Consider the following 20,389-nt stretch of genomic DNA (forward strand, 5'->3'; position numbering starts at 1 on the left):
TTAGAGTTAGGCATTTAGTTGTGATGGTTAGGATAAGGGGCTAGGGAATGCATTATGTCAATGACGGTCCTCACAAAGATAGAAGTACAAGGACAAGGTGTGTGTGTGTGTGTGTGTGTGTGTGGGCATGCATGGGAATATGCACACAGCACAGCATGTACATGTGTATTAGATAGCATGAGGTGTATGATCTTGCTTAGTGAACACATGAATATAAATGCATGAATGTATGTATGGCTAAAATGCTTAATAGAATTTATAGCCTTTACCTGTAAACCCCATTCCCCAAAAAGATTTTTAAAAAGTCTAGTTTTGCTTTGTTTAAGTCTTCAGAACGGCTAACTTCAGAACACCTAACTTGTGATCTTGATGATACTTAATTAAGACATAAAAAAACTGTATGTCACATTGTAATATGCTTACTCAGTTCTGGTTTGAAACATCTGAAATAAAACCGTGCAGCTGGTGCTAATTCAGGATAAAAATGGGATAAATGTGTTCTGGTGAACTAAAATGGCTACTGGTGAATCTTTTGTAAGCCCTCTCTTTTGTTCTGTTAACAGTTAGATAGATGTGCTCTACTGTGTGCATACTGCAGCCAATATTACACCATTTAAGTTCCTCCTTATCTCCATGTAGAAAGCTTGAATAACAATCTCAACATTATTAACAACTCTTTCTATTTCTAGTCTGTCTTTCTTGGTCCTTATGCCTGTTGCCCTATTTTTCAGTGAAACCTGGAACACCAGTATCAGTCCTTTTCTTCCTCTGCCTGAACCAACGGCTGTTCTCCCAAAACAATGGCACAATTGCATCACCAGGGCCAGATGTTTTGCTAGCAATTGTTGTAGTGGTTAGTCCTGCATGCTTGGTGGCACCATCAGACAGATTGTTTACAGATACCAATACCTCATGTACACATGTCAACTCCCACCCAGCATAGGATCCTAACAGACTCCAAATGTCCCTCTGTAGGAAGACTTTGACATTATATAATGAACCACTGGCGGGCAAAGAGGCAGGCAGGCGTACAGGAGGCAAGCAGGCAAAGCAGAAGTTCAAAGCGAGAACAGGCAGACCGGCGACGGTTGTTTATTTAAATGCAAGTAGGGAAAGTGGCAGAAATAAAAACAAATGTAGAGTTGTTTTCGACAGACATGAAGAGAGAGATGGAAACAAACAGATCACTGGGCAAAAATGCTACAAAAGCATCAAGCAAGAATAATGAAAAATGTCTTGCTGATTTATTATCCTTCCCTCTGGAATGACTGATGTTACAACACAAAGCAGATAATGTAAATGTTATCTGATTTGTTAGGCCAATTCTATCCACATTTTGGTCATTATGACCATGATGAACATGATGTTCAGGATCAGACTGAGCCTGCATTAGTAGACAGTTGGCGCAAATTAACTTGTAATTTTGAGGATTAAAGGCTTTATTCACTTGATTTCCAGTCCATCTGAGACCATCAGTATTATTTAAAACATTAGATTTTTACAACTTGAATCTGGTTAAGTCCTGAAGTCTTGATGTAATGATACTAAAGATATCAAATCCAAATGGAGACTGGCTGGCAACAGTCAAGGAGAGCTGAGTGTGAGAAAGGAGAAGAAAAACAGAGCAGAAAGATGTTTCACCTCAATGTTTGTTTTTGTTATGTTATAGCTGAACCACAAGAGTTTGTTTTTGTGAGATTTAGGAGATGATGAAGGCGTTAGAACTCAAGTAGTGTGTAATCCCCATCTTCACCTTGTCGTCACATGTATGCTCCCCACATCAAGCTTATTCTGAAATGTGTGCTGTGTTTGCTCATGTTTGACAGCTTAGAAATTTGTCAGTGCCAGTCAAAAAGTGGGAAATTTTAAGTGTGTCATCCAGACTTTTCAGTCAATTTTATTTAGGTGGTCTGGGTCTTGAGGCTAAAAAATCTAATTGTTTCATGTTAAAAATAGATATGGTATTCTGTTCTACTGTATTCCTTGAAATGACAAAGCAGTCAAGTGCCTTCCTGTTTACCTCAGATGTCATTTGACCATGCATGCCCATTTAGTTGCACAGGAAGAACTTCTGTAACAAGCTGTATCATGCTTTTTGATCCCCGGGTGTTTTCCGGACACAGATTAAGCAGCTTGTCATACTGAAAAGCAACAGAGTGCTTCCATGAAATAGGCTTACAGATCTAGGAGCAGATAAGTAATCTGAGGTCAGGATCTTGGCCCAAAGGGAAACAACTGGAAGAAGACGGGGGTCGAACTCATTTAGTTTTTAACTACTGGGTTTTGTTTTTGTTGACACAGATTATTCTGTGTCTCTCTTATTAATTAGTATACATGTAGGTAGAGCCATCATGAGCAATCTTGTTATACCTATTTGTCAGTGAATAAATGCTCAGCACACCATAAATATTATCATCATCATTACAAAAAATAATTCTCAGGCTCTTGACATCAGAGTAATTTCTGAATGTGGCCTGAAAACACATGTGTGTTGTGTTTTGTATGCAAATACGTGGGCCGGTGCATGCCAGTACTCTGATGTATGACTGTGCAGATTTCTTTTTCTGTGACATTTACAGAGGTGAAAGCATTGCCGAAGTTCTCCCCTCTCCTCTCATCAATGCATACTGTAGATAACCTCTTCTGAAATACCATTTTTCCAGCTGCATAACAAACCGTATATGGCAGAGATTGAAACAAAATGAACTTTATTTAACATGAGCAACTTTTCATAAAACCCCTGTGTACATGCTCGGCTTAGTCCAAGCTTTAGTGGCATTAGTGATTAAGAAATACAGAATTTCAGAGTCTATCTGTCTATGCAAATGCTCATATGAGTATTTAGAGCCTGAGGTATACCAAAACCTGAACTTACGAGATTCACAGTCTCTGCCTCATCACACACAAACTTTAAGCATTCAACCTTGAAAAAGATGATGACTCCATATGTTTTGCAGGACCTTTCTTGGTTACAAACCCTCTTAAGCAAGTGTCAGACTCAGTGCCATTACTATTCTGTGAGCCATATTACATGTGGACTGCACCATGTGTCATACTTTGTGTGGATTAGTAAAATCCCCCTGAGCACATTTGTCATCCACTTGTTTGATGCATTATTCTCCAATGGTAGTGAATCTGGTGGTAAAACAGATTAAAACACTCATTCTAGGTTTGACTAGGTTCAAGTGTGTAAGGTTATGATACAGAAGCTGGATGGGAGTGTGGAGCATGAATGGTGTGAAAGCTGTAATCATTTCAAGGGACATAAGTGAAAAGGTAGACCCCACTACATTTTTCTTGTTCTTTGTACACAGTGTTTTAACAGTCTTGCTTAAATGACATTTTCTGGGAATGTTTATGGAGGCTGTTACAGTAATGTTATAATACAGTTTTTCTCGAGTGTGAACATAAAACACAATTTTCAAGCTACATTCACAAAACCTCAGACTCTTCTTGCAAAACCAAACTTTCACCTCAAAACAGTTCAATCTGTGCTCAAAACTGAACTATGTTGTCAAATCGTTCCCCGAGTCAATCAAAATTAAAAACACTACTGAACAGTCACTAAACACTACGTAGAAAAATAGAAAACACAGTGCTCAGGACATGAAGCTGGAGAAATAAATGTTTATTGTTCACTGTAGGCTAAATGCATGTTGCAAAACAAAAAAACCCTGTGCATTTAGCACTTGTACAAAAAGACAAAACAGAAATCTTATGCGTTTGCCACTGGTGTACAGTAAGCCCATGTAAAAATAAAGTACAAAAATATACATGGAATACTAGGCCTACAAACAGTTAGACCAACCCTCCATTACAATACTACAGTATATTGGTACAGTGATGTACTGAAACATATATTTACTTACAGTATACTGTGGTACAGTATATAGTATGTCATACAGTAATTGCTGTCAACATTTACATACTGTACTATAATGTCAAAAAAAGGTAATTACCTGTTCTCTTCTCTAAATCTTCGGATTGTGGTGGACACAGTGAATCTACTGATGTTTGGTTGTACCCTTTGTCCAGCGTCCCTCATGCTCATACCATGGACAAGAACATGGTCAATCACAGTAGCTCTGATTTCATCAGATATTACTGTTCTTGGTCTTCGCTAACCACCTCGACCTCCTCTCACACAAACTCTTCCTCTCAGATTTCTATCCATTGTAGTAGTGTTGTCAAAGCTACCGGCTTTGGTTGATAAGGAACACAGCAGGAGTGCTATCTGGAAATATTTTGCATATGATTCAAATGAACATGGAAAGCCGAAGGACACAAGCAAGCCAATATGCAAGAGAAGCTACAGAACAGTGCTAACAAAAGGCGCTAACACCACTAATATGGCAAAGCACCTGAGAGACCGACACCCGGATCTGTATAAAGAATTTCTCGAGGTTGGTATTATTATTATACATTACTGACACTCTATCCTCCAATTTGATACTGTTAAGAGCTTTGACACAATCTGTATTGTTAAAAGCACTATATAAATAAAGGTGACTTGACGACTTCATGTCGATCCAGTGAGCACTGTTTTCGCATGTGATGCACGCACGTTTGCTTTTAAATCTGTTCATCAAATAACGTTAATGTATTAACCAGCTTTTATGACCGATGAGCAATGCATTTGTTACAGTATATTTTAATCTTTGATAACAGTAGGTATTAGGTAATAAAAAATATAACGGATCATGTTAGCACTGGTCCAATGAAAAAATATTAACAATTAGAACTTTAATTTTACTTTAACTTTGATTTTAATTAGTACAGGTATTAGTGAATGTTAGTTTAAATCAACTTTTAACTTTGATTAACAAATGTTTTGTAAGTATTTTTCATTGCTTATTCATGTTAACAAATGTTTATTACCATTAACCTAAGTTCTTAGATTAGTTCATTCAGTTCATTTTAAAAGTGTGGTCAAAAACTGCAGCAACAGATTCTATTTAATTATTTTGTTTACTAATTTGATACTTGATGCATAAGATTGCACTGATTTTGTTTTTGCTTGAAGTTTAAGTATCTTTTATTGACATTGTGATTTGATTTTACTTGGAAATACAAAAGATTGCACTTTTTTTTTTCTTTATTGGTTTTTGAATGTAATGCAATCTGAGAGGCTTTTGAACAAGTGCACGACCTCAGGACAGTTTTGTTAATGTAAAATATATGTTCTAGACTTGTTATATTTAGCTTTAAATAAAAAAATAACCCCTTAATATTGTGGCAGTTTTTTTCTCCGTGGTATCGAAAATGGTATCGAATATCGATATTTTTCAAGGTATCGTATCGAAGTATTCTAGTATCGTGACAACACTACATTGTAGGGCCTCACAAACCAGTGCTCTCTGAACTGGCTTACTTTATATGTTCCCTCACATCATTAGCCACAAGTGTGATCAATTTTGAGTTGTTGTGTTCAAGTGGTAACATCTGTGCTTTAATTGTGTTTGACTTTTGTCACCTGTGCTCACCATTATGCAGCACGGGTGCATCACAATGAAAATGTGTTGGCAAGTTGTGTCTAAACAGGTGAAAAGTGCTTATGGTTTTGCCAAAAGAGTGATTGATTCAATCAGTGGGTTCAGGCAACTGAGCATTTGGTTCAGACAATAGAAAAAAACTGTAATGTACTACAGGCATTTGTGGCAATTTAATTTAACCTGTTACCTGTAACCTGTAACCTGAAACACGACTTAGAGTCTACAGCCAAAGTGGCCTTGTGAGGCTATACCTCGACACAGTAGTTCTTTCAGCTAAATGATAATGCATGCTAACATGCTTAGCAGGTAATATTTACATGTTCAACATCTTAGTTTAGCATGGTAGCATGATAATATTTGGTCATTAGTACTAATCACACAGTACATCTGTGGCTGATGGGAATGTCATTAGTTTTCCAACTTCCAGAGGGAGCGGGTCCCCTTCCACGGAGGTCGCCATGTTGCACCGCTATGTTTCTACAGTAGCCCAGAACAGACAAACCAAACACTGGCTCTATACAGGGCCACCGTAGTTTCTCCTACACGCTTGGAAGGGGAGGGTGTGGTGAGCGTTATTCAAATGGTTGCAATCTGCAATTTCACCGCTAGATGCCGCTAAATCCTACACACTGCTCCTTAGTAGTGGACTGAAAAACTGACATTTTAGGCTAAAAAAACATACAGTAGCCGTGGCTTCTCCAAATTAATATATTTTCACATATGTTTTATCACATTGTGTTCTGTTAGAGAAGACAGAATCGAGTCCCATCCTTTTAGTTTTCTTGGAACAAATGTTAAATATCTCGCTTATTTCCCTGTACCTGTCATGGCTCTGATTCATGAATACTTAACTGCGCTGTTAGTTGTGTGATTGTTTCACTGTTCGTAGCCTTGGCTCTAGTTACATGAGTTACAGGAAACACTTCACCGAGCAGGGTGATACCATACTGACTACCCAGAATTGAACACAGCTTCTACTTTGGATGTTTTTTTCCACCCAGAGAAGAACATGAGATCAATGTCAATGATAGTCTTTCTGAAAAGATAGATACTCTTGAGCCTGTAGTTTCTGATTTCAACTTTAATTCCTCTCTCATTGTATCTGATATTTGTGTATTCATGCCATTCTATCACCATAGTCACTCTTGATTAGAAAAAAAATATTTTCTTATAGAACTACTGAATAGCAAAGCTTTAGAGGAAAACATTAAAAACATTTTAAAAAATTTTTCACTTAATTCCTCTCCCCCTATTTTATAATTTACCAGGGTTCCACTCCCCTGAGTTCCCTTACAAAGTGATTGACAGCTAGATACCATGCTCCGGGGGAATTGGTCCGGGAGTCTACTTTGATTTGGAAAATTCATCAGCAGATAGCAAAACTGCTCCTCATTTACAGGATGATCTCCTACAGAGGCAAAACCACAGCCTGTTATATAGGATTAGAGCATCCTCACACTATTAAACTTAACACCACACCACTATTTATTATTAGATCATTATGTTCTGACAATATTTGGGTTAGCTAGTTTTTCAATAATAATGACTTTTTCATGCTACATTTGTTTGTTATATTTCAATATGCTTGGCAATAAAATTCCAGTCTTTATTTGGCCACAGTTAATGTGCATCCACACTGCTGCTCCAGGCAGGATTACACTCTACATCTTCATATCTCCCTCAAACAGCCTGACAATATTGCTTACGTTGTATAATGCCATTTGCTCACTAAGTAGACCCAGGACAAGGTATTCAGGTGGCCATGAATACAGCAGAACTCCTTACAACAGCAACAAGGACCAGACAAAAAGAGCAGTTATTTGTTGCAAATGATCAAAGAATGAAGCAATGTTAATAAAAGGTTGTTCCATTGAAAGGAGAAAGAGAGCGAGTGAGCAGGAAGTTGAATAAGAAGCATGGACCAAGGCGAGAGGAAAGGTGACATCTGTACACCAGCCACCCCCTCACCATCTATACAGTGACATAAGCTGAACACACACATACACATGGACGTATGTATTCGTACGTATGTCTTTCTCTCTCCCCTTTTCTTTGACTGATCCCTCTCTCTCCTTTTCTTTCCTCTCCGCGTTATCTTCTCTTCAGCCTGATATGAATTGGAGCTGCTGCAGTCCTTTTCGAGCTCCTGCATTGGTTTCCAAAATTACCATTTTTTTCGTCAGACTCTGCTGCGCTTAGTTAGTATGACAGCTACTTTCAACCCAATTAGAGAGCACTGATGGCGGCTGAAAGGAGGCTCTTCGTGTGGTTGTTATATAACTGTTCACCTTAGAGACAATGTCAGTTAACGTGTCTTTCTCTCTTTCTGGGTGTGCATGTGTGCGCTATGGATATTGCAGTGCAGTATTGCAATGCAGCTGCTGTCTAATGTGTGTATGCGTGCATTTGGGGATTCCCTGAGCATTGTGCAACTCATTCTGCTGATAACCTGATATTTATTATTTTATTTCCCACATTTTTTGTAGCTTTAGACAAATTCAATTTCCTAAATGGTTCATTGCAGAAACTGGCAGTGTAGTGCAGTTTATACCCAACACATGTTCACACTGTAAAGCTACTTTAAAAAAAAAAATTTTAGAGTTCAATGAGTTTATTTGACTTCCCAAGCAGCACTGAAACATTTATGTGCCCGAACACATTGTTATTAGGTCATGCACAAAATTTTCGCGATCTCTGCCTTCTGAATTGTGACACCAAGAACTGTGGTGGTGTTGTATTGATTGCATCACATCGTAACGTCTTTTGAACATGTTTTGAAATGAAACTCTTGATGTCATGATATAAACCCACGACCATTTGTAAACCTGCCATCTGAAATTGTAATGTGATATTTATGGACGTGCAGGTGTGTAGAGCAGCTCTATCAGCGAAGTCTCCTGCACTATTTTATGTCACAGGCAGGGGGAGCTGTATGCCAGGGCTGTTGCTGGTGGTGCTGCAGTGGGCTCAGCTCGTGCCTCAGCTCTGCCTCACTGTGCTCAAGGACGTTTTGAGACGGAGAATGCACATGGTTTCACTGTGGAGGACAGCAAACTACCCACTGCCTGTCAGACCAGGAACTTTCCATCAAAGACAAAGCAGCAATTATTCTAGAGCACCGTTTCATCATTAACACTTGTTCTTTATAATCACAGAGCAGAACAGAGAGACCCAGCAGACAACTCACCAGGCACATAGTACAGTACATAGAGAAATTCAAATTAAAGGTAAAAATCAATGCTAAAATAGAATGCCCAATATTATATTGTGCATAATATGTGAATTTGAATTTGAAGTCTCTCCTGAAGATAACTAGAGAAAGAGACTGTGAAGATGATGTCATCAAGATACAATTACATAAAGTTGCCTGATCAGATTTGTTTTGCTTAACAACTCAATAAACTATAGCCTCAAAAGTAAACCTTAAGCTGAATGCCCAAAACTCATATCCTTGGAAAATATTGACAAGACGACACCTTTAGTAATACATTAGTTGAGTGTATGTACTTTTGTTTTTAGAAATTATTGACTGAGGCTGCCAGTGTGTGATGCTTTAAAAAAAAAATACAGTGCCCCCGCAACAACATTGTAATAGAATAAGTACTGCAGGGTTGCTCAGTGGCATTGTAGCACTTTTTCCCCCCTGTTTAATGTGCACGAACTAAAAACTTGCCATTTAAATGAAAAAAGCAATAATTTGAAAGTCTGACAAAAATATTAATAGATGGTTAAATAACTTAAGTCAAACAAAAAAGACAAAAAAGTTAGGCTACTTGTTACCACAAAAACACTTACCACTAGTAAATTATTCTACAACATACGCCCCAATTTCTTGGCTGTACAAACAACAACTGGCGTTGCTGCATTGGCTTTATGTTAATTGCCCTTTTTGTATCTCAGCTATAGTAGACCCTTTTTTTCCCCCGTAGTTTCGTCATATGGCAAACACTGTACAGTATGGTGGTCAGATGGTCTTAGCATCTGGCCATGGAGCTTCACATTTTAATGTGGATCCCATATGGTGTTCAAGTTCATAAAGTCCAATTAAGTGTTCTCACACTTTAGGTAAAAAGCTGTTAATTATTGCAAAATCTACACTTTCTCCTTGAGTGTTTGATCATATGTTACTCATTACTCACTGTCGAGGCATGGAGAGCATGCCAACAATTATGCAGACAGACTGGCAAGTAGGCAGGGAGGTAGACAGAAGAATAGCACAGCAGGGAAGTGTTTTAGTCAGCTACAGATAGACAGATAAGCAGGATGACAACATAGAGATTGGTGGGACAGTATACAGACAGAGAAAATCATGAAGAGCTCCATATCCCCAACACTTGAGGAAAAGAAACTTGCTCACCCTCTGATGTTCAAATTATTTAACAGTGAGGAAGAACCATTTTGACACATTGCCTTCATCATGGTTTTATCTGTGAATGCATACAAAACACCAACAATAGCTCTACTTACAGCTGCCCTCCTTTTCCACAGATAGAATAAATCAATTCTGTGTGCACATATATGTTTGTTAGTGTGTCTGTATGTGTATGTGTGTTTGCATGTATAAAAAGGAGAATGTCGTTGGCTTTGTCGTTACTCAGCTCAGGCTTCAGCAGTGCACTTCGCCTCTATCTTACCCTTCCCTTGCTCTTTCTATGTTTTACCCTCTTTATTCCATATTCTGTATTACTCTTCCTTTCGTGTCCGCCTTCCTCCATCTTTCAACTTTTGTCTTTTGCTATCTATTCTATTCTCCCTCTCCCCCTTCCTCTCCCCTTTCTCCTCATTTTCCTCCCACATCTCAAACTCTCCCACTCCTGCACATGTCATCGTAATTTAAAGATAGGCAGCTGCACACTAGCAGAATATAACACCACCACCACCGCCACCAGTCACTTCTATCACCAACATGATAATGTGAAGCTGGAAACACGTAGCCTTACATGGCCGGTAATGAACAGATGTTGTGGAGGGAGCTGCACCGACATTCTGTGTTTAAATTAGTCATGAAATACTGCATTTTGATTCACATTTTTTTCTTTCAAACAAGAAAAATATTGGAATGGATGGAAGAATGACATTCAGAAAAGGATATCAGCTTGAATCCAACTCAAGCATGAATTACACAGTGTAGCTTGCTGATGTTGCTGCTTTCCGTGATAGATTTGTTTTAACTTTATTTATGTCTTAAAGCCTGTGTTACATTATTTATAATGAAGGGTACAATGGACAGAATTAACCTTTTTTTGTTTGCATTTGGAATAATGGTGACCACTGCTCAGGTCTGGCATCTTGGCATCTAATTATGTATTTATTTAATTTAGTCTTTTGTGATCATGAGCATTATTGGTTTGCAGGTATGTTGAAAATCTCTCTTCTGTGCCATACCAGTTCAAATATTCAAAAATCACACCTGTCAAGGCAGTGGGTTTTCCATCCAGTATCTACAGGACCCAGAGCCCTGCTGGTTTCCATTTTGCCCAGTTATCTGGCTGATTAATTGATTGGTTGCAAAACACAAGCTAGTAGGATAGAAAACCAGCGATAGTCTTGCTGCAGAGGTACATTACAGGTGTAGCAGTAAAACTGGTAATGGTGACAGTGTCCCTCTGATGTAGTTTTTCTCCTCAGCCAGCCACTTGATTAACAATTCAGACACACAAATACACAAACACACCTAATTTCCTGGGAGAGCATTTGTTTGCTTTCATTTGACATTTTTAGAGGATCTGGCCGGCACAGATGTCTGCCTTGGCATGCAAAGAGTACCGCCAACATTGATTGGACCTGATCGGCAGGAAAGGGGTACAGCATAAAAGGTTGGAGAAAAAACAGAGAAAAATGCAGTCCTGCCCGTGCTGTCCTTTTTTTGTTTAATAAATAGATAAATTATCTAAAACCCAACTAAGCTGGAATATGTAATGTATTTTATTTAATGTAGCATTACTATATTAATCTGTAGGTGGGAAAAATAAATATTTGCCTTAGTTGGAAATGCTCTGCTTAATCTAGTGGTGGAAGAAGTACTCAGATCTTTTAATTAAGTAAAAATAACTGTACCCCAGTGTATAAATACTCCAGTCAAGTAAAAATCCTGCTATATCCTGCTAAACTATTAGCATCAAAATATACTCAAAGTACCAAAGGTTAAAGTACTCATGATGCAGAATGGCACATTTCAGAATCATATACATTGTATCATTGCATTATAACTATGGATGCATTAACTTGTAAGCATTACTTTAATGTTGCAGGTAAAGGTAACTACTTTACATACTGCTGGGTAGCTTCATATGTGATAATACATCATAATTTATTTGATTTATATTTTGATTTTAGTAATTAAAATCTGCAAAGTGTAACTAGTAACTAAAGCTGTCAGACAAATGAAGTGGAATGAAGTAAAATATTTGCCTCCAAAATATAGTGGCGTAGAAGTATAATGTAGCATAAAAGTACCTCAAAATTGTACTGAAGTACAGTACTTGAGTAAATGTGCAGTTACTTACCACCTCTGTCTTAATGTGCTTTACAGAAACTTTTAGCAGGTTTCTTAGGTTGCACCTGTCCATGTGGCATTGCCAGTGCTGTCTATCTTTGTCACCTCAGTAAGGGCTGCAGCTCATTAACAGACAGGACTGTTTCCTGTGGAGTTACAGATGTGTATTCGCATGTTGGCAGGGTTTCTCACCACTCTGCTGTGACAAGGTCGGTGCCCCGCTGTTCCCGAGTGCACAATTGTGTCTGGTACTAGTCCCATCTGTAACATCACGCTTGATATTTGTGACTGAACACCGTGCTGATGTGTCAGTCTGGTCGATTTTAAGCAGTGTGTGCCACCAATACCAAGAATCTCAGTGTGCTTACTACCTCAGTGTTGCTGCTAAGTGAACTTTCTGTTAATTCCCATTGCTACTTCCAAACAGACAACAAATGGGCAGACAAACTGCATCTTGTAATGTGTTACTGTGTATTGTTAACTCATATTTCAGTGTGCTAACTGTTCCGGCGTCAAGTTGTCCTCTAGGTTCTGGGAATGGTTTTACACCGAAATGTCTCCTAGCCGGGAGAGACATAAATAATGTATTCATGTTCGTGTTACCTGGCCAAATGACATTTTTACTGCATACCAACAACAAGGTGAAACAGCTTCAAAAACAAAAGACTGTTTAGCTCAATTATCTTTGCTGTAGTTTAAACACCGAAAGTTACAGATTGCACATTGAGTCACAGCAGCAGTCACAAGGAAAATGTTTCAGCTTAACATAAGAACTAAAACCCTAATGACCTCCAAAGAGTGAATATCCAAATCACACATTGTATGATTATATAGTTTGTTTAATGAATGGAGTGGCCAGCCATGCTATCGCTGTTGTAGTTTTGTCTGACTTTTTTCTAATTTTAACTGAATATATCAAGAGTCTTCAGGTGGCCCCCACTGTCGCATTTAATTGTTTTGCTGCTTTACTGCTGCATTAGGACTCCTTGGGCAGAATTAATACTGTGCATTACAGATCATGGAGAGACTGTATAGCCAGCCCTGTTTTCGTGCTTTAGTAACAGTAACACTGCAGCGTTCAGCATGATGTATTACAGTGGCGCTTTTATTCCAGGTCTCCTCCTGAGTAGGTGGGTAGTGATGAAGGGCAGCTGTAAGCCAGAGGTTTACAGGTTTACATTGAATAATAATATTAACGACGAACCTTATTTAGATTCGTCAATAGTGTTTTGTGCATTGTAATGTGATATTATGTGTTTGTGTGGAGGTGGGTAGATTGTGAGAAACTGGTGACTTAAAGGAAAAGGATGTCCATAATCTATATTCCTCTATTGTCAACAAATCTTATTGAAAGACCAGCTAACAATGAATTGAGCCTATTAACAAGTATTGCTTGTGCTACATATTCTTCTGTGCCATAGACCTCTATTATTGTCCAAAAGCTATTAAAACACAACAATGAGCCACGCCATTACACTGGGTGACATGATACTTTATTACAGTGAACCTGGGCACTGTCGTTTATTTTAAGTCCTGGTGCTGAAAATACTCACTAGAGCGACGGCTGTTTGAGTAACTTGCTAATAACCATAGTGCCTAGCGGTTTTAGGAAATTACCTAACCTTTCTTGAATGAAACTGTATATGTGATCTGTTTTTAAATATTTACATCTTCATTAGGAACAAATGTGCTTGGAGCTGAGTGCCACAGACAGGGTAGAGAAGCTGGAAAGCATTGAAAGAGGGAATAACCCAACTGTTGCTATTGGTCTTTTCATGGGATTTTTCAGCGATAAAAGAAAATACAGACTTATCCCTTAGTGCAAATGTGATTAAAGACTAACGGTATTGTTTTTTGTTTTTTTTCCCTCTATTTTATATTGTGAACTCAGTGCTATTATTTCAGTTATACTGATCATACCGAAGCTTTTACCAGTACAGTGAAATTGGCTATGTAAACTTGTACTACTTGAGTTTGCTTTTAGTTTGCATTTAGTCCTTCTTTTGCTATATTATTGATTTTATCTATTTATTTACTTTTTGGGGGGTGGGGGGTGTCATGTGTTCTGTATGTGTTTTTGTTCATCACTTAAAAAAGCAATACACAAAAAAATACAGACTTATGCCAGCCTTATGCTTTTACTTTTTTCCCCCTAACACCTAGAAATTTGTTCCATGATGGTAATTTACTTTCAATTGATTGTAAACTGGTCACAGAATAAATTGCAGTGTAACACCTTAACACCGTAGAAGTTTCTTCTCTGAGCTGAGTGTAGTTCTAAGGTGAGAGGGCGGGAGACATGGAGTGAAATCATTAATGCAAGGCATTACAAGACAACAGACAGAGAGGAATGGATCACTGAGATAGAGTGACTGCAAAGGAGAGGTCACTTACTGTAGAATGGGAGAGAACGAGTGTAGAGATAGCAGCAGCAGCTCCACAGCTCAGCCCATCCTCCCTGTGACAGCGTAGCGTTACGTGCTGCCTCTTCACTTTATCGTCAGAGCAGCCCCAGCCTCCCGCCCGCGCACAACTCCTCTCCGCTCTGCACCAGAAAGGAGCATCCTCTTCTCTCTGCCCTCCCTCTCTTTCGTATCCTCTCTCTCTCTCTCTGTCAGCAGGCGTATCCTCAGAATGAGGGTAGCAGCACTAGTAGCAGCAGCAGCAGTAGATAGAGACAGCAGAGCCACAGTTACTGCAGCAGACAGGGGAGGCTGTCCTTCAGCCGTGCACTATCTACCGCTGCATTCACCCCTGCCCTGAGAACGCAACGCTCATCCCTGTCTCTCTCTGTGTCTCTCCTCCTCCTCCTCCCTCACCTTCTGTCCTCTTTGAATTCATCTCTTGAATTTGTCCCCCTCTCTCTCTCTCTCTCTCTCTCTCTCTCTCTCTCTCTCTCTCTCTCTCTCTCTCTCTCTCTCTCTCTCTCTCTCTCTGTAGCTGTGATGGGGAAGACCACCATGTAGAGACGGAGAGGCAGCGGATGCAACAGCAGAATAGCAGCAATGGGAAACCACACATGGAGCGGGTCTGGACTGCAGCCGTGGTGAGCCTGAGACCTACAGGACTTGCAATCACCATCATTGCCCTTCTCAGGATCTGACCACTGGGGCTGTCCAACACTCACCTGGATGCTCCCCACTTGTGTTTCATCATCCCCTCCTCTCCTTGTTCTCTGCTTCTCTTTCTCCTCTTCTGTTTCTTCTCTTTGATGGTTTTTGGTCTACTGATATCTCACAGTCTCTCCTGAAACAGAGAAGCTGCTCATCGATTTATCTCCTTGGATCCCCCCCCCCCCTTTTTTAATCTCTCTGTCTGCCTACTTTACCTACAAGTGGCATTCTTTTTTCCCTTTTTTTTGTTTGTTGCCTGCTTGATACCTGTTTTGGATTTTTTTTTTTGATGAGTCTGACCTCATCTCTCTCTTGTGCAAGCTTTTTGATTGATCTATAAGCAATAACAAACACTTATCTAACTGACTTGACTAGCTGACATCATGGGGGACATGTCCAACAGCGATTTTTATGCCAAGAACCAAAGAAACGAGGACAACCATGCGGCAGCCTTTGGCTGCTCGCTCATGGAGCTCCGCTCGTTGATGGAGCTGCGTGGCACAGAGGCGGTGGTCAAGCTCCAGGAGGACTACGGGGGCGTAGAGGGACTGTGCAAACGACTGAAAACCTCACCCACAGAAGGTGAGTCCGTGCTTGTGTGTATGTGCTTGGGTATGTATGAGAATATGTGTGCACTGGTGTGTATTGTATGAAGGATCTCATCTTGAGGAATGTGTTCTACTACTGTATGTTGTGCCGATCATAAGATTGATGGTAGGTTTTCATTGTATTTACTTTTGGTTTGGATATGGATCATTATTTTCTTGGTACACTTACTTTATTTGATATAAAAATCAATGGTAAAAGCACACACATGCACAAACCTTCTAAAACACCTGGAGAAATGCATAAGCACAGCATCAGAACAGCAGACACGGGAGGGAGTCCTGTTTGAAGGGACTAATGAAAATTCTTCTCAGCCAGCTAGTGTTAAACCTGTTTAGTATGCATAGAAATCTCTCTGGACAGTTTAGCCCCCCTCCCTCCCTCTCCCCCACATGAGCCCCCCACCTTCCCTTGTCATTCTCCCATCCTGTCAGCCAATCAGCCAAAGTCTTATTAAGGAGCATGTCTCTGGGGCAACACGGTAGAGGTTTTGACCACGTGGGATGTGCTGTGGCGTCTGCAAATGTGGACTGGGCATGAGTTAAATGAGAAAGCAAAAAACTGAAAATAATAATAATGATAATAATAGGAAACAGGTATAGCACCCTTGTCCTATTTTTTATTTTCTCTTAAACAATTGGAAAATACGGTAAATATTTCCTTTCTGCAGTACAAATGCCAGATACTTCTCCTTTCCATTTTTTTATCCTAATAGGTGTAGGTTAGTTTTGCTATATTATAATACTATTTTTCTTCGTGGAGTGGATATTCAATAAAAATGTGAGAATTGCATAAACTCATAGCATGTGGTACCACAGAATACCTTCATATGCATTTTATCACATACCTACCTAAGATCTGTCATCAATATCCACTTAAGTTTAGTATTAAAACATTTATATAGATATCTATTGTTAAAACGGCTAAACCTTTACTTTATCTACAACTTGCATAAAAGTAGGATTTTCTGTTGCTTCATCCCCAGCTGCAGTGCAGCGAGCATACAAAAAACAGACCTCTCTAATGGCTTCATCTGTGTATTGAATATTTATAACAGTGTTGAAATCATCTACCTCCCCTGATAGAGGGATCATTGATCAGTATTCATGTAGTGTCACCTGTGTGACATCAGAGGTAACCTGTAACCTTATATGCTGATAGTCACAGAAGATTGTGTTCCCTGGTCTTCTCATCCAATAGCACCACTTCTAGGTCAGCTGGTGGTAATACCTGCGGCAAGACAACGGAACCAGATAAATTCAGAGAATCTTCGAAGTCATAGAGTTGAATGAAGAGTGAATAAAGAGCAAATCAAAATAGGATTGAATAGAATAAAAGCACTGATGAACACTGACTCAGATAGGGGATGCGGTGCCTATTGCTCACCATATTTGCAACATCAGTAAGAAACAATGTCTGCAGTGTTACAGCGATACTGAAATTAAACTCAATTTGAACTAGCAATAAAATTATCATAACAGACATAAAATTCTAATTTCATTTTCCCATTCTCATGAGCATCCTGATTAGATACATGAACATTACATTTTATCAGTGCGCTAAACACTAACCCAGGATCACAGTTTGCAGACTTGCAATAAAACTAAAATTAAAGTAATTAAATGTATGAAATAGAAACAGGAATATTACAATTATTAACATGCTTTCTGTTATTGGTAATCTGATTTGTTGAACCTAACATTTCACCAGTGCCACTGCACGTACAACACTATCTCTGACACTGAGGGGAAAGCACATTATACACTTCATTATCTTAAAACATTACATAATAGCAAAATCAATAAATACCACATCGACATTTACCTTTGTTTTCTTTTCTTACTGGCTCAGTCATAATTACACGATACAGCTCATTTAAAATAGACAAAATTCTCATATTAAATGATTGCCAGTGCATTTTCATATTTCAATTTAAGACTTCCACTCTAACATTATTCTGGATCACTGTGCAAAATTAGAGTTCCTCTTTGTTATGTCCAATGGGTAAAATAATAATCATAAAGAATAAAAGGAATGAAAAAGTATGTGGCTCTAAGGAGCAATTCAGAATGTATGTAAATGCTATGCTCTGCTGGCTGGATTACTCAAAACACTGCAATCTCAAATGTGTGTGTGCCATTAATTATTTTGGTATTTATTGGATTTACAAGAATGCTTTGTGCATCTTGTGCAGTACTCTGTTTGGGTAAATGAGGTGCTTCAATATCATAGTTTGTCAACATTTTCAATGGGTAAGACCATTTAACAAGTCCCCATGTTTTGACTGAGAGCTTGCCCTACTGCTAAGAAGCAGTATGCTCCTCTTCTAGTATCTAGTGGCCTGTTTATAATTATTAATTGTTATAATGAATTATTTTATCTCTCACTGAAACATTCACTAAGTGGAAACTGAGTAATGGTATCTGGTGCTTTGTGTTAGTAATCCCAGTGTTAATTCTGTGTGGGTCCCCCTGTGTTCTGTGTAGTTGCTCCACAGAACATATGTTACCTCAGAAATATGATCATGGTAATCATCCTTGAAGGTATTCTGTATTGCTTGCTGTCATCATGTGTGGTGTAATGTGTATGTGTCCCAGGGTCCTGCGTTTGATGGTAAGAGGCCCTAAGCACGGTTGACGTATTAGCCCTGTATACTGTAGCTTATACCAGCCCTTTCACATAATACTAACAGTTCATGAATGGCTATAGCCCGTTATGCAGCATAAATGCATAATGCCTCTGTAAGTATAGAAATGCAACAAGTGAAGAGGTTGCACTCATGACCACATGCATTTAGACGCTACAGTCAGTAGTCTCTTGCTACATTGTTGCTACAGTACATGAAACTGTAAAATTTAGGAAAAAAAGGCACAAATAGTGACATTTGAGAGTCTGTTTATTTATTTATCTATTAAGAAATTTAAGTTATATATGCCTGAGGGTTGGAGTGTATGATGCTCACTGCATTTCCAAGCAGAGTAGTTGGAGAATACATGAGAGATTGAGAACTGTAATACCTGAATTGAGGTTAAAACATAAAAATCCCCAGGGTGTAAAATTACTTTTTTCAAATCAAAATTGCATGAGATAACTTGATACACGATGATGATGATGGTGAAGAAATGAATGGCGATTAAGTGGCACATCTACGTAATTCTGTAAAATGCCTGGATTCTCTGTTTCTTACCCTTCAATGTTCTCAGTAGCCTGCTTCCTTGTACTGCGTCTGTATACTTGCACCCAGGATGAAGTTACCTATGTGTTGTCTTGTAGGTGACTGTGGGGTGAAGAAGCTAGCATTTCCCTCAGGCAGCCAGCGGGTGAATGGCATGAGTCATTCAGGGGCCAGATGGGATGTCAGGCTACAGCTTAGTTTCCGAGAAGGGACGGCAGGAAGCTGCTTGGGGTTTGACCTGCTTCTCTTGAGATAGGAGAAAAGACGGTTGATGGGTGCTCACAGTGTAACTATTTTCTCAAGGGACTGTAGAGAGCTGCAGCACATCGGTAGGTCCTCCTGGGTAGAGAGCAAGGAATTGTGAGAGGGTGCTCAGGGCAGAGCCGTTCCTCAAGGGTCGGTAGGATGAAGAGGTGCTTAGGGCATTGATAGTCTTTGATGTTGTGAGAAAGGGGAGGGTAAGAGGGTACTTAGCGAGACCGTGTGGGAAAGGAGGAATACATAGATACGTGTAGAAACAACATTATATGCAACAAGCCTATCCACTTCACAAAACTACAGCTTTCAGGCAATTTAGATATTATTGCAAACTTGGATGAAATAACATAATATTGGAAATGAAGTAGTGAATGTTTTAAAATATGCATCAATACAAAGTTATGCAATATTTTATACATTACCAGTTCTTGGACTTGGTGGCTGTGTATAGTATGCCTAATGGTATTATCATCCAAAGCAGAACACCCAACAGCACCCATCAAAAATCGGCCTCATAACTGCCGTAGTCACTTTTTTTTTTTTTTATAACTTCCAGTTCACTGTCTGCGGAGCTGTACATCAGTATGACTTTACACACCAAGGTGATGGAATGAAGTGCTTTTTCATGCATACTGAAGAGAGTTAGCACTTAATACTAATTAATACAGCAGGAACTTTGAATAAGCAATAGGAATTCAATCCAAGAGTAAAGTTCTGCAATTTTTCTTTTTTAATAACTTATATTGTAGCCAGCCTGAGACTGACCTATTTTATTTCCAACCAACTGCAATTTCATATCCTCACCCACACCCCTTTTCTGTCTAATATTTTCTCTTTGCCCTCTAATATCACCACGCCTCATTTCAGTCTTCTTACTTCCTCCATCTTCTCTCCACCTCCCCTTTGCGTCTAGTTCCCCTGATTTGACTCCCACTGCACATACACACACTTCCTCCACCACCTACAAATCTCTTCGACCTGAATCACCTTCCCCCAGCCTCCATCTTAACCACATCAAAACTATATCTAAAATGTAATGATCTCCAACCTAATACAGAAATGTATAACTTAAATTTCTGCATCTAATCATCTATATCCTGGCTAAAATGGAAGTGGTTGTCCATGTCTGTAGGTTAATACTATTGACACCTCATGTCTACCCTTTTTCTCTTAATCTTCACCCCATAGATTGTTAAGTGGGAAGAGTTATTTCAGGCTTGCATAGCTCTGAAAGTGAAAGTCCCATTCT

The 20,389-nt window shown here is 39.1% G+C and overlaps 1 protein-coding gene across 11 annotated transcripts in view; it reads left to right on the forward strand.

Annotated features, from left to right (window-relative positions):
* atp2b2 (ATPase plasma membrane Ca2+ transporting 2) overlaps nt 1-20,389 on the forward strand; it is a 128,798-nt gene that overhangs the window by 40,271 nt on the left and 68,138 nt on the right. For all 11 annotated transcript variants that reach the window (XM_044165943.1, XM_044166021.1, XM_044165968.1 and 8 more), the window contains exon 2: nt 14,929-15,683. In XM_044165943.1, the coding sequence (XP_044021878.1) occupies nt 15,485-15,683 (199 nt within the window). In that variant the 5' untranslated portion in view covers nt 14,929-15,484. The remainder of the gene's footprint in view (nt 1-14,928; nt 15,684-20,389) is intronic.

This window comes from Siniperca chuatsi, linkage group LG2 (genome assembly GCF_020085105.1).
Source record: "Siniperca chuatsi isolate FFG_IHB_CAS linkage group LG2, ASM2008510v1, whole genome shotgun sequence".
Classification (NCBI taxonomy): domain Eukaryota; kingdom Metazoa; phylum Chordata; class Actinopteri; order Centrarchiformes; family Sinipercidae; genus Siniperca; species Siniperca chuatsi.